Raw genomic sequence first — 15,319 nt, forward strand, 5'->3', positions numbered from 1 at the left:
TCTGTGAGCTGCTCTGACAGCTGGTGCTTAAAGCTAGTGAGGGAGATAAGTGTTTCCAGTTTCAGAGATTTTTGTAGTTCATTCCAGTCATTGGCAGCAGAGAACTGGAAGGAGAGGCGGCCAAAGGAAGAATTGGTTTTGGGGGTGACCAGAGAGATATACCTGCTGGAGCGCGTGCTACAGGTGGGTGCTGCTATGGTGACCAGCGAGCTGAGATAAGGGGGGACTTTACCTAGCAGGGTCTTGTAGATGACCTGGAGCCAGTGGGTTTGGCGACGAGTATGAAGCGAGGGCCAGCCAACAAGAGCGTACAGGTCGCAGTGGTGGGTAGTATATGGGGCTTTGGTGACAAAACGGATGGCACTGTGATAGACTGCATCCAATTTATTGAGTAGGGTATTGGAGGCTATTTTGTAAATGACATCGCCGAAGTCGAGGATCGGTAGGATGGTCAGTTTTACAAGGGTATGTTTGGCAGCATGAGTGAAGGATGCTTTGTTGCGAAATAGGAAGCCAATTCTAGTTTTAACTTTGGATTGGAGATGTTTGATGTGAGTCTGGAAGGAGAGTTTACAGTCTAACCAGACACCTAGGTATTTGTAGTTGTCCACATATTCTAAGTCAGAACCGTCCAGAGTAGTGATGTTGGACGGGCGGGCAGGTGCAGGCAGCGAACGGTTGAAGAGCATGCATTTAGTTTTACTTGCATTTAAGAGCAATTGGAGGCCACGGAAGGAGAGTTGTATGGCATTGAAGCTCGTCTGGAGGGTTGTTAACACAGTGTCTAAAGAAGGGCCAGAAGTATACAGAATGGTGTCGTCTGCGTAGAGGTGGATCAGAGACTCACCAGCAGCAAGAGCGACATCATTGATGTATACAGAGAAGAGAGTCGGTCCAAAAATTGAACCCTGTGGCACCCCCATAGAGACTGCCAGAGGCCCGGACAACAGGCCCTCCGATTTGACACACTGAACTCTATCAGAGAAGTAGTTGGTGAACCAGGCGAGGCAATCATTTGAGAAACCAAGGCTATTGAGTCTGCCGATGAGGATGTGGTGATTGACAGAGTCGAAAGCCTTGGCCAGGTCAATGAATACGACTGCACAGTATTGTTTCTTATCGATGGCGGTTAGGATATCGTTTAGGACCTTGAGCGTGGCTGAGGTGTACCCATGACCAGCTCTGAAACCAGATTGCATAGCGGAGAAGGTATGGTGGGATTCGAAATGGTCGGTAATCTGTTTGTTGACTTGGCTTTTGAAGACCTTAGAAAGGCAGGGTAGGATAGATATTGGTCTATAGCAGTTTGGGTCAAGAGTGTCCCCCCCCTTTGAAGAGGGGGATGACTGCAGCTGCTTTCCAGTCTTTGGGAATCTCAGACGACACGAAAGAGAGGTTGAACAGGCTAGTAATAGGGGTTGCAACAATTTCGGCAGATAATTTTAGAAAGAAAAGGTCCAGATTGTCTAGCTCCATAAATCAAGCTCCATAAATCAAACAGTGACATATTGAGTCCACAGCAGAAAATTATTTTGCTGATGCTTCTCAGACACTTGAAGTGGCGATTTTAGCATTTAAATCTTGGTGGGGCAAAAAAGAAATGTGTGATGCATGCCAGCATAGACACAACACTAAACAATACATTAATTGCACTATACCACTGTTACACCTGGCTATCAGCGGAGCTTTGTTTAGCAGTGAAACAGTTCATTCAGCCTCATTTACTGCATTAAAAAAATGTGCCTGTCTTGCTTAAACCAATGTGGTTTCTACTGACAATTGAGATGTACAAACTATGGCATAAGGGGACAACAAGCGGATAAGAGGCAATCCAGAATTTGGTTAATAAATTAATGAGCGACCTAGGACAGATGTAGTCAATATAACTATTTGTTCAGCACTTGTCATGTTCGTCGTAATGTGGAAGAGAGGAGGACCAAGGCGCAGCGTGAAGTGAATACATTCTTCTATTTATTTAAGAAGAAACACTAACCAACCTAATGCAAAACGAACGTGACGCTATATATATATATATATATGTGCAGACACAGGCAACTAACACATAGACAATCACCCACACCCACACCCACACCCACACCCACACCCACACCCACACCCACACCCCACAATGACAAAACAGGCTACCTAAATATGGTTCCCAATCAGAGACAACGACTAACACCTGCCTCTGATTGAGAACCATATCAGGCCAAACACAGAAACAGACAAACTAGACATACAACATAGAATGCCCACTCAGATCACACCCTGACCAAACAAAACATATAAACATACAAAGCAAACTATGGTCAGGGCGTGACAGCACTTTTGAAATGTACAGCAACAGAATTCAGAACATGGGCCGTTCTTACAGTGTTCTCCCTGTACACCAAGTCAGAACCGTAGGATAAAATGGGGGCATATAAGCAAACAATTAAAGCTCTTACAATATTCAATGACATTTCTCTAAAACAAGCTATAGGCTACATGTGCACCACTAAGTCAGAGCAGTAGGCTAAGTTATGAGGGTGAGGCACATGGGCTACTAACAGCTGACTACACAACATACACTTAGTATTACTTTCTTAGCTACAGTATACATATCTCCCCGGTATATTACATCATTTGTGCAGCAGCATTGTTGGACTCACCTTGCTGTGCTGTGCTCATTTGAACAGAAAGGTGGAGCAGCGGTCCTTTGTGGGCAAATTTTGTCATTAAAGTCCAATCTCTGGATTTATGGTGCTTTCAAGACAACTGGGAACTAAAAAATATATATATATATTTCAATCATAATGACGTCAGTCATCTTCTGGTCGTAGCTCTAGAAAGAGGCCCGAGTTCCCGATTTACAATTGGATGAAAGTTCAAAACGTAATTTCCCAGCCGTAGCTCAGAGTTCCCAGTTTTCTTGAACTTACTAGTCAGATTTTGCAATTTCGAGTTAACAGTTGTTTTGAGCACGGCACAAATCATGCTTCATTGACAGCATGGCCCATGTTGAATGTTTATAATATAAACTAGCAAAACAGGTCTTTAATCTTAGACTTGGGACCACACAGACACTCCACTGAATAGCAGGCTAATGATTGCTTTGCATTGCTTGAAGTTAGCCACTGATTCCTTCCAAACCACTCATTGTTGAATTTGCGATTTCCAACTTGTTTGGTAATGTTTATGTCCAATAGCCGATGAGCACCAATACGCTTTATCTATAATTACTCTTCATTATTTATTTTCATTTGACAAGGATTATAAAGGGTTTCCCAATAGATTGTCAACTTGATTCATGATGAATGCTAGCTAAGATTTTGAAAGTATGATGTTGACATAATCAGTCCAATCAAAGCTACTGTAGATATAACGTGATTTGATGTCATTTTATCTGTGGCCAATGACCTTGAGCCTTGGATGGGCACTTCTAATTGCAGCACCCAAGGGGCTTGAATTTTCGAGCTCTACCCTTAGACTTGGTGGTGACGTAGTGTCCCCATGAGTGACAGAACACTGAGCCAATCATGGCGCAATGTTCTGTATATTCTACTGGCTTGTCCCACCACCACAGAAAGCACTGAGCTGGGCTGAAACACCTGCATTTTGGAGCTGCCTTACTCATTGCAAACTGATATGTGACACATATTAATGGCAAAATAAAATGCAAAACAGGCAAGGCCCCTCCAAAAAAGGTATTTTATTGTATTTGTTGCTAAAAATTCCCAAAGGCTGGAGCATCAGCTTTCTTGCCCGCTCCAATTTCTCTTCCATAGCACTCACTTCATAGCCTCTTGCTTTAGCTACTGTCATGGAGGTCACTAAATATTTTTATAAAGAAACTGATAAATAACACAGGTGCAAAATCAAGGTGACTTACAAAGATGTAGAGCAAGAGAGGGAGTGCGGTGATGTCCACAATGAAATAATCATTGTGGAATCTGAAAAGACACATATCCGGAATGCATGATGGTGTACTTCATACATGCATATGCTAAAAGTAAGGAATGAGGTGGGTAGCTAATTAAGTGTCATTGTAGCAAAGTATTTGTAAACAAAAAATCTGATCTCTTAAAAGTTTCCTACATTTTTGTTATATTGTTTATACAACAGGCCAAACTTGCTTTTGGCCCAATAGACCTGGCATATTTCAACTTTCAAGGAGCTTTCCGTTTTGATTGGGTTATTTAAAAACATTTATCCCTACCTATAGAGGAAAAAAATACTCTGAATCCCTGCCCAGCCTGGCAAGAGTGGCCAAAAAGGTGTTTAGTATCCCCAGTGGCTCTGCAAGCATGGAGAGGATATTCTCTCTCAAGGTACCATCGCATGAGCCTGAAGCCACAGACTCTGGCCAAACTGGTGTTTCAAAAAAATTTATTCAAAAGGCACTGAGCCTAATAAGGCATTTTTCATTTATTTTGTATTTATTTCTAAGTAAGTCACAGCCTATATACGCAATTTATAGAATAATGATTTAATTCAACTAAATGTTTAAATGCTGAGGGCGTAATGTCCCTGACTGCCAGCCTAGTGTGTCGCATTCGCAAATGCTTCACATTGTATTTCTTTGTAGGTTATACCCTTGAAATAATATAGCCTAAATAGTTCATTTATGTTCCTTCTCAGGCTCCCTGTCTGGTTCCTGACCTATTTTAAAGTGTTTATATGCTGTTTAATATGACATGTAGCCTATTTGAAATGATGAGCGCTTCTTACATTAATATTTTCATGTTTATTAAAATACTTTTCATTCAAAGCATATGGTTAAGTGTCAATACTTCAAACCCAAATGGTAGGTCCAGGTAGTCACAAAAATAGATGGGTGTTGGTTTAATTGTGATTTTAATGAATGGAGCGAATTTGGAGCAGTAGTTATTCTGTGAGCGTGGAGCGGTTTTTAGCGGAGAAGAAAGGACATGGATGTGAGCAGCTCCACCCCTCAACTCTGCTCACAGACTCTGGACCGTGCGTCGCTGAATAGTATGCAGTAACTGTCTGGCCGTGAGATTAGTATGCACTGAAACACTCAGACATACACTACATGATCAAAAGTATGTGGACACTTGCTTATCAAACATCTCATTCCAAAATCATGGGCATTAATATGTAGTTGGTCCCCCCTTTGCTGCCTTCTTCTGGGAAGGCTTTCCACTAGATGTTGAAACATTGCTGCGAGGACTTGCTTCCATTCAGCCACAAGCATTAGTGTGGTCGGGCACTGATGTTGGGTGATTAGACCTGGCTCGCAGTCGGCGATCCAATTCATCCCAAAGGTGTCCGTTAGGGTTGTAGTCAGGGCTCTGTGTAGGTCAGTCAAGTTCTTCCCCACCGATCTCAACAAACCATTTCTGTATGGACCTCACTTTGTGCACGGGGGAATTGTAATGCTGAAACAGGAAAGGGCCTTCCCCAAACTGTTGCCACAAAGTTGGAAGCACAGAATTGTCTAGAATGTCATTGTATGCTGTAGCGTTAAGATGTCCCTTCACTGGAACTAAGGGGCCTAGCCCGACCCTTTGAAAAACAACCCCAGACCATTATTCCTCCTCCACCAAACTTTACAGTTGGCACTATGATTTGGGGCAGGTAGCATTCTCCTGCCATCCGCCAAACCCAGATTCGTCCATCGGACTACCAGATGGTGAAGCATGATTTATCACGCCAGAGTCCAATGGCAGCGAGCTTTACATCACTTCAGCCGATGCTTGGCATTGCACATGGTGATCTGAGGCTTGTGTGTGGCTGCTCGGCCATGGAAACCTATTTCATGATGCCCCCGACGAACAGTTATTGTGCTGAAGTTGCTTCCAGAGGCAGTTTGGAACTCTGTAGTGAGTGTTGCAACCGAGGACAGACGATTTTTACGAGCTACGCGCTTCAGCACTTGGAGGTCCCGTTCTGTGAGATTGTGTGGCCTACCATTTCGCGGCTGAGCCGTTGTTGCTCATAGACATTTCCCCTTCACAATAACAGGACTTACAGTTGACCGGGGCAGCTTTAGGAGGGCAGAAATTTGACGAACTGACTTCTTGGAAAAGTGGCATCCTATGATGGTGCCACGTTGGCCTTACTGAAGAGCTCAGTGACTTTCATTCTACTGTCAATGTTTGTCTATGGAGATTGCATGGCTGTGTGCTCGATTTTATACACCTGTCAGCAATGGGTGTGGCTGAAATAGCCAAATCCACTAATTTGAAGAGGTGTCCACATACTTTTGTGTGTGTGTATATATAGTGTATTTAATATGGAAGCATGTTTGTATTCAGTAAGTTTGACTACTAAAATTTAATATTGTCTCTTGTAGGGAACATCTTTGTGGTGAGTCTGTCGGTGGCAGACATGGTGGTGGCAGTGTACCCCTAACCTCCTGGCTCTCCTGGCCATCTTCCACAATGACTGGACAGTTGGGGATGTGCACTGCCAGCTCAGCGTCTTAATCATGGGCCTCAGTGTCATTGGCTCCATCTTCAACATCACGGTCATTGCCATCAACCGCTACTGCTACATTTGCCACAGCCTGCACTACAACTGCCTGTTCAGCACCAGGAACACCTGCTGCTACCTGGGCATCACCTGGCTGCTCACTACCATGGTCACGGTGCACAACTTCTTTGTGGGCTCACTGCAGTACGACCCACGCATCTAGTCCTGCACCTTCGCCCAGGCTGCAGCTCCTACTACACCATCTCTGTGGTGCTCATCCACTTCCTGGTGCCCCTCTCGGTGGTCTGTTACTGCTACCTGAGGATCTGGGTGTTAGTCATCCAGATGAAACAAAGGGTGATACCAAATGACAAGCAGAAACTAAAGCCCAGCGACCTTCACAACTTCTTGACTATGTTTTTTTGTGTTCCTATTGTTTGCTGTGTGCTGGGGACCACTCAGCTTCATTGGCCTGGCAGTGGCCACTGTCCCGGAAGGATGGTGCCAAACATCCCAGAATGGCTTTTTGTCACTAGTTACTTTTATGGCCTATTTCAACAGCTGTCTCAATGCTGTCATCTACGGGCTACTCAATCAGAACTTTCGTAAGGAATACCAGCGCATCTTCCTACGGCTGTGCACCGCATTAACAATATTTGTGGAAGGCTCCAGGGGTGGGACTGTGGGATTTATAAGAACAACAAGTAAACAGTCACATGTAGTGTCAAACAGCAATCAGGTGAGGGTGAACCTGTAGGTAAATAGCAAATGACTGTTCACTTACTCCTTTAAAATACTATGAGATGGCACAAGAAAAATTTATTTGTTCAAATTATAAATGTGTTAAAAAATAAGAGGAACCTCCTTAGTTAGTGTTTTTTTTTTTTTTTTTTTGCAGGAACCTAACTACCTAACTGAAACATTTCGATTTGAAAGGACAGCAGGTGCAAGCACTTAACTAAAAAATGTAAAGATCTCCTCAATTTAAGGTAAGGTTTGTCCCTTGTATGATCTTAATTTATATTATTTTATGATGATACAGTACCATGTATCTTTTCATATTTGTGCAAATCTTTCTAAAACAGGAAATGTACACAATTCAATGGATATCAATCAACAAAGATGTAAGAATATGTACTGTAGGCTATAAGAATATGTTGAAGGCTAGCTGTATTGGGTGCAAATGACTGAACTGCGGAGGCACGCAAAGGTATGTCAATTGGTATTGGTATGTTATGCTGATCACATTTACCATCCTCCCTTACCTTTTCAATGAATATCCCATATGCCTCTACATTATGGACAAGATATGTGTATGAAAGCCATTATCAAAACAGTTTTTTGTGACAAATAAAATTTGATTTGACAACCATTATCCAAACAGGTTTTTTCCATCACATTCACCAAATACCAAAGGTATGAATTCTGTTGTGTGCATGTTTTGTTAATCATCTGTATAATTACTATTTTGGGGATTCACAGACTTCACCATCCCTACACTTCGGAATATGCACTTCAAACTAATTCTGGCTATGGATACGGAGAACATCAACACATTAACATCAACACACCAGAGGATATATCCATTGGACTTGGGGCTCTGCTGGGAGTTTATCTCATATTTAGATTTTTTTTAAATCTGCTTTGCCACTAAAATCATAATAAACACTTAGAACTAAAATATTGTGTCATTGTTATGCGTATTAATAATAGGGGGGTATTTAAAAAATAATCCCCAAAATGTTCTCCAAAGGTTCTTCGAGGATCCATTAAAAGGGGTTCTTTGAACTTATAGGGTTTCCCCCACAGTTTCAATTTGAAGAACCCCTAAAGGGTACTCCAAGAACCTTTTTGTTTTTAGAGTGTAGAGAAAAGTTTGTATTGCAGCCAAGATTTACACATGAAAGTTGTCCTTCATAAATTGTATGTAGAAATTTTCATAGAGCATATATGAAACAATACAAGTACCAAAGGAGTTTAAAGCAAGACACTGATGTGTCAACCAGGTAATGAGAACAAAACAGTTTTGACCTCATCTGTGATATTGTCCCTTATCAGTCCCATCTAAAATGTGTCATTTTCACCTTTAATGTATCTCATCCTAATCAAGTGCTGAATGAAGGAGAAATCACTTTATGCATAGTATAATTGATCATACATGGGACATTGGGACACCTTGGGGTTGATGATTCAGAGTACAGAACATTGCCAAACTAATTGCAATTCATCTCACGTACCTATAAAAAGAGTCTTACCAAAAATAAACAGCATTTCAGAAGTTGCTAATTATTAATTGTGGGACTAGTCTCATTTATTGGTCTCCTGAGTGGCGCAGCGGTCTAAGGCAATGCATCTCACTGCATGAGAAGTCACTATACTACCTGGTTTAAATCCAGACTGTATCACATCTGGCTGTGATTGGGAGTCCCATTGGGCAGAGCACAATTGGCCTAGCGTCTTCTGGATTTGGCTGGAGTAGGGCATCATTGTAAATGAGAATTTGTTCTTAACTGACTTGCCTAGTTAAATTGAAAAAAATGAATTAATGTATTTCTGATGTTATCTGACTTTAATCACTCATCACTCACGCTTTTATGGGACCGAACTAGAACTGTGTTAAAGAAACATTTATATTCCAATCCTGCCATGTGCATTGTTATGACCTCTGCATGCCGCTTGTCTTTCATCCTATACTATCGTTGCGAGAGTGGTGTGGGGTAGGCAAGTGTGGTGTGTTTGGATATGGTGCATGTGTAAACATAAGCAAAGAGGCACGAATCAAAGAGGGCTGAGGCACAAGTTGACCACCCAGCTCATGACGAGGAAGAAACCGACTCACTAAAGTCAAGGATGTAATGAACGCAGCAAAAGCTTCCTCTATAGAATGTATGGAATGTGAGCATCCCCTAGCCAAATCAATAACAGTTAACAGTGTCCTGCTACAGTGAATGGGGGATATAATCACACTACACAATCATTGGATATCAAACAAATAAAGTGAATCAAGTGCTTTTGAAGTGATATAATGTTGTGGCCCTTTGGGAAGGGCCAGATTACCGAGCGGGGACACGCAGGGCACGTGGCCTGGGGCCCGACCTTCCAGGGGGCTTTCAGATAGCATATTATGAACACATCGACCTGGAGGTCGAGCCCCCCACCTCAGATAGCATATGAACATATCAGTTGAGGTCCCCCTGGAGGTCAGGCCCCCGAGATAGCATATGAACACGTCATAAGCCATGGCAAAATGTGTAGGATTGCAGGAAATTAGCTTTAAAACTGCAAAATGTTATTTTCGCCTCATGGTAAAATGTGTAAAATAGCATGAGATAGACCTAAGCTATAAAACTGAAGAAAAAATATCTGCACCATGGCAAAATGTGTAGAATTGCAGCAAGCTAGCTGTTTTCCCCAAAAAAATGTAGGTAGGGGGGGCCTCCCGGGTGGCGCAGTGGTCTAGGGCACTGCATCGCAGTGCTAGCTGCGCCACCAGAGTCTCTGGATTCGCGCCCAGGCTCTGTCGCAGCCGGCCGCGACCGGGGGGTCCGTGGGGCGACGCACAATTGGCCTAGCGTCGCCCGGGTTAGGGAGGGTTTGGCCGGTAGGGATATCCTTGTCTCATCGCGCTCCAGCGACTCCTGTGGCGGGCCGGGCGCAGTGCGCGCTAACCAAGGGGGCCAGGTGCACGGTGTTTCCTCCGACACATTGGTGCGGCTGGCTTCCGGGTTGGAGGCGCGCTGTGTTAAGAAGCAGTGCGGCTTGGTTGGGTTGTGCTTCGGAGGACGCACGGCTTTCGACCTTCGTCTCTCCCGAGCCCGTACGGGAGTTGTAGCGATGAGACAAGATTGTAATTACTAGCGATTGGATTTTTTTTTTAAATGTAGGTAGGTGACCCTGGGCCCCAGATTTGGAAGTCCGGGCCTGCCTTTGGGTGGTATGTCCCTTCAAGAATAGTTTTTCTGTTCATTGGGTACCTGGTTGATCAATATATGTGGCTTTATGGGCTGTGTAATCACTTCACTCTCCATACTTTGGCAAAGGGCACTCGCTGTAAGGACGTGAGTTGATTTATTTCAGAGATGTGTTCTGCTGCCTCAGTCAGTGCAAGTCATGCACTTATTCTAATACAGTCAAACTGCATGGTGACCTGGGTGCACCTGTTTTTTTGCCAAGGCAATTGAAAGCAACCAAACATTATTGTAATTGCATACAGTACCTCTCTGAATCTAAAATATATGATAAGAGCAACATATAAATCACTTCCTATACAAGGCCAATCATATATGAAGAGATTCTTGCACTGGTCAACCGACATTGGTAGAAATGCAACACATATTGATGGATTGAGGATCCTTTAACTTACTACTCAATTTTTAAAAACAAATACAGTGAAGACTGTGCTGCACAGTAGTGAGAAAGAGTCATGGTGATTAGTGACATTACCCAAACATTTCAACAAAAGTTTTTGTTCAAAACAAAATCCAAGTTTGAGGGGCATACATTTTTTATAAACGAATGTGAAATTACAGATTGCAGTTTGGTAGAGAAAACCAATTATTTATATACACTAGATGACTGACAGTGGGTGCTGTTTTGAAGAAAAAAACTAAATAATATATAAAAACCTTTCCTTAAAGTATATATTTTTTTAAGTACTAATGTTACTGTCCCCACTACAACAACGAAAATACTTAAATACATGTAATTTTGTCCTTTGTGAAACATTTAATTGAAATACTGTAGAATTCATTCTTATAGAGGACTGCTTCTTCTGGAGTGCCAATATGGCCGACCGGTGGCTTCAAAGCCTCTCATTGGCCAATACATTGCAAAATAGCATCCAGGGTTTATACATCGTTGGGTAAAACCCTTCATACATTCAGGGAGGGGATTTTATTCATCTGGCCCCGTGCGCCCGGGTAAGCATGTTTTCACATTCGTTTTGGAACCGGGCTGCCTCCCAGGCGTGAGCCAGATGCCCATTTCAAAACCCACGGCGAAGCCAGTTGAAAACAAAAGTGACGTAATTAGCATGTGGAGTAATGAGTAGGATTCTGTGTCTTCACATACTTTTGACAAAAACGCTTTATCCGCCTTCCAGTTAAAAACTAGTTTGAAAATTAAAACATATATTTAATGGAAAATATATGTTTCTGGACGATGCTGGCTTGTTGACAACATGACGGAGCGACGCAGATTACTGTTCGATTTGAGACGGGCCCTCCTCCCGTACCACTTTTGCCCATCACGTCACAGGCCATAGACCGGTGCCCGGCACCCAGAATAATCGAAACCGCACATTGGTAAAACCAGAGTAAAACAGGTTGGCCTAGTAGTTTGTCACGTTAGTTTAGTGCCGATTCTAAGAGTATGTTACCATCTAGTGGTAAGATAATGCAATTACATAGACTCATATTTCCATTGAACAGCATGCTTTTCACGTCTTAAAAATAGTTTTACTGTATACAATTGAACGAATATGTCTTTCTCTGGGAGAATGGCTATGAAGTGACATTTAAGCATCAGGTCATCATGTTTTATTTATTTTTTAACCTTTATTTAATTAGGCAAGTCAGTTAAGAACAAATTCTTATTTGCAATGACAGCCTACCAAAATGCCTACTGCGGGGACGGGGACTGGTATTAAAAATAAAAATATAGAACAAAACACACATCACGACAAGAGAGACACCACAACACTACATAAAGAGAGACCTAAGACAACAACATAGTATGGCAGCAACACATATCAACACAGCAATGTGACAACACAACATGGCAGCCGCACAACATGGTAGCAGCACAAAACAGGTACAAACATTATTCGGCACAGACAACATCAATACGGCAAGAAGGTAGAGAAAACAATACATCACGCGAAGTAGCCACAATAAGTGAGTACATCTGTAGAGATAGTAAAAAAATATCCTCATCAGTAACATTGGTGAATAAAATGCTCCTGTTAAAATCATAGACATGGTACAAAGAACACTGATTGACACTGCACAAATAAAAATATATACCATGTCAGGGGCTCCCGAGTGTTGCAGTGGTCTAAGGCACTGCATCTCAGTGCTTGAGGCGTCACTACAGATCCTTGTTCGATTCCAGGCTGTATCACAACCGGCTGTGATTGGGAGTCCCATAGGGTGGCGCACAATTGGCCCAGTGTCGTCTGGGTTAGATTTTGGCCGGGGTAGGCCGTCATTGTAAATAACAATTTGTTCTTAACTTACTTGCCTAGTTAAATACATGTTAAATAAATAAAAACGTCAGCACCATCGACTTGGTCAACTGTATACCGTGCACCTTTAAAATGTATACGTCATGATCATGTGATGTTACCAGGAAGTCCTTTATGTTTTCATCGCCACACTGCAAGAGCCATCGACATAGTAATCTTTTATAGAAAAATATTGCCTGTGTCATTGTTAAACCAAAAAATGGATAACTATAATAAACAATCTTTGAACTCAATGCCAGGTCCTGTTCCAGATTTCAGAGGGTAAGTTATTACGGATAGGCAAAAGGTTGCGAAACTGGAGCCATGCTAGCTAACTAAGACGGGATGGATTGCTAGCTAGCTAGATATCTTGCTAGCACAGTTTGTGAACTTAATTTATGCAATACTATCTACTTGCATGTAGCTGCATGGTTACATGCAATGTTGTTAGCTACTGTACCTCACCATGGGCATACAGTATTTGACCACCTACAAAATCATCACCAGACAAGAAATATAGCTAACTGCTCTCTCTGTCCAGGGTTAACGAAATAGCTAAATTACTCTACAGTTATACATCCACATTAATAATGGGTTCATGCATATGAAGAAATTATACTTGACACATTTAAATATGTTCCTTATACATTTCCGTTTTGTTTCCCTGTATAAGAAACAGTGTATGACTCTAACAAGTAAAGTGTTAGATTTGTGAAATGTGGTCACAAAGTCGTCTAAATTAAAACAAAAGGTGTTTTCTTTGTTTCATTCTCTTTCAGGAACGATGGATCATTGGTGTCTGTACTGAAGACGTTGCTGTTTTTCACGGTCATGATGATAACCCTGCCAATCGGATTATATTTTACATCAAAATCATATATTTTTGAAGGTAAATTTGATAGCTAAGGGTGTAGCCCACTGCTTGCCCACCAAAAATGTAATTATGCGCAGCAGGAGCCACATTGTTTTTGTTTAGTGGAATATTTTATGTAAAATGTCTGTTTTTCGTGTCATTTTCTAAAGACATCCATTTCTGCCATCATGATGGCTTTTCCATAGGCCTATATTGTTTTAATGTCATATACAAGAAAGAAAAAATGTCTCTCTTGCTTCCTCAGCTTCTGGGTATTCCAGCAATGACAGTTATTTCTATGCTGCCATCGTGGCAGTGATAGCTGTCCATGTGGTCTTGGCCCTCTTTGTGTATGTTGCATGGAATGAGGGCTCCGGCTCACATCAGACAAGAGAAGGAAAGCAGGACTAGGAGGATCAGGCTGTGTGTGGACCAGGAGAGGACGACCACATCACCACCACCACACACAGAGAAGACAGTGAGGCTACAGCCTAGAGCCCACTGATGCAGTGCAATAGTGGATGGTTGATGTTCAGGATTTATATGCTTGGAGAGGCACGAAAGTATGCAATGTGGTGTTCAGGCATAAGAATATGCAGCAATTGCTCAATGAGTTTGTCCAGTTTTAGCAGTTAAAAAATTAGGGACAACTATTTTTAAGACATGGGACCCTATTAAATCTAACCTGGAAACAGGGCTTTGGGGATGAGTCAAAAGCATGTTTTTGATAGGTTTTCTTAGGTAAGGGAAGAGCATTGTATTTTGGTGTATTGCCATATGCCATTAAGGTAATCAATCATCATTCAGTCATTGTTTGAATCTAAATACTTGAGAAACATCTGTAGGTCTCAACCTAATATGAACACCTGTGGCTTTGCATCATTGGAGGTTAGATTGTATCAAAATAATGGATAAAATAGATGGCTGATAAGTCTTGATGTCATGTACCACAAATCTATCTTCACTTCATCTGTTTTTTTACTTTAGAATGCATGTTTTTCCTCACAGATTCCTTCAAATGTGATTTGCACATTCTAGTTTGTTGAACTCCCAAGGCTCTTTTTGACTGTCACATATGTTGTATTCTATGTTTGTTTTCACCTAATTTGATACAATTCATAATGATACGTGAAATACCCATGAAGTCGTTTTTATTGATCATGCTTGCAGAGACCTCCACTCTGGGTCTCTTTCTGTAAGCTTGTCTCAACAAAAATATATTCAAACTGACACCATGAAGGTGTGCTGTCAGGGTTTGACAATTGGATGAAATAGAATAGTCATTGGTGGAAAACAACGGGTTGTTCAATAAAGCATTCATCTCTGATTTGTGGTTCAAGAATTATAACAAAAATGCCTTCAATTCACACAGCAAATACTTACTAGAAAAACAAGAAAGAATGAAGGTCTTGACTTCATGACAGGCAGCAAACCAAGAGTTTAAAAACATGGACAGTTAAGACAACCATGGAAACCTTGAGAACATGTCTGGCTTCTGATGGAGGAAATATGGAAACCAAGGCCACTGATTGGCCTAGTAACTTTGTAATGCTCTACTTAAATGCCCAATGATTAAGAAATCTAACCATTCCCTCAAAGAAAAACTATGCATCCTACAAAAAGGCAAAACTAGCATTAAACCTCAGATTTAATTCAGGCTGAATTTATGTAAAACTTCAGATCAATGTAATGAGCATATAATTAATAGTACTTGGTAGACATACTGCACTTACACGTACAACACAAACCTTTTCTGAAACCAACTTGTCACAGCAAGACTGACAGCCATGTGTTTCAGGTCAGGATTGGAGCAGTGGTGATTTTAG

The 15,319-nt window shown here is 41.8% G+C and overlaps 2 protein-coding genes across 2 annotated transcripts; both read left to right on the forward strand.

Annotated features, from left to right (window-relative positions):
• Nucleotides 1-4,910: 4,910 nt before the first annotated feature.
• mtnr1c (melatonin receptor 1C) lies at nucleotides 4,911-9,591 on the forward strand. Its single transcript, XM_038988212.1, is given in 8 exon segments — nucleotides 4,911-4,974; nucleotides 6,299-6,360; nucleotides 6,362-6,659; nucleotides 6,662-6,834; nucleotides 6,836-6,911; nucleotides 6,914-6,957; nucleotides 6,959-7,091; nucleotides 9,464-9,591. Coding segments are annotated over 8 exon segments (978 nt in total).
• Nucleotides 9,592-12,758: 3,167 nt separating this feature from the next.
• Nucleotides 12,759-14,820, forward strand: vma21 (vacuolar ATPase assembly factor VMA21). Its single transcript, XM_038988876.1, has 3 exons — nucleotides 12,759-12,922; nucleotides 13,420-13,529; nucleotides 13,759-14,820. Exons 1-3 carry the CDS (start codon nucleotides 12,861-12,863, stop codon nucleotides 13,902-13,904), a joined length of 318 nt encoding a protein of 105 aa, XP_038844804.1. The 5' UTR covers nucleotides 12,759-12,860; the 3' UTR covers nucleotides 13,905-14,820.
• The last annotated feature ends 499 nt before the right edge of the window (nucleotides 14,821-15,319 follow it).

This window comes from Salvelinus namaycush, chromosome 3 (genome assembly GCF_016432855.1).
Source record: "Salvelinus namaycush isolate Seneca chromosome 3, SaNama_1.0, whole genome shotgun sequence".
Taxonomy (NCBI): Eukaryota; Metazoa; Chordata; class Actinopteri; order Salmoniformes; family Salmonidae; genus Salvelinus; species Salvelinus namaycush.

Coding starts and splice junctions, on each gene's coding strand:
- vma21 (XM_038988876.1), top strand. CDS start 12,861: ATGGATAACTATAATAAACAATCTTTGAACTCAATGCCAGGTCCTGTT. Junction 12,923..13,419: donor CCTGTTCCAGATTTCAGAGG/GTAAGTTATTAC, acceptor ATTCTCTTTCAG/GAACGATGGATCATTGGTGT. Junction 13,530..13,758: donor AAAATCATATATTTTTGAAG/GTAAATTTGATA, acceptor TTGCTTCCTCAG/CTTCTGGGTATTCCAGCAAT.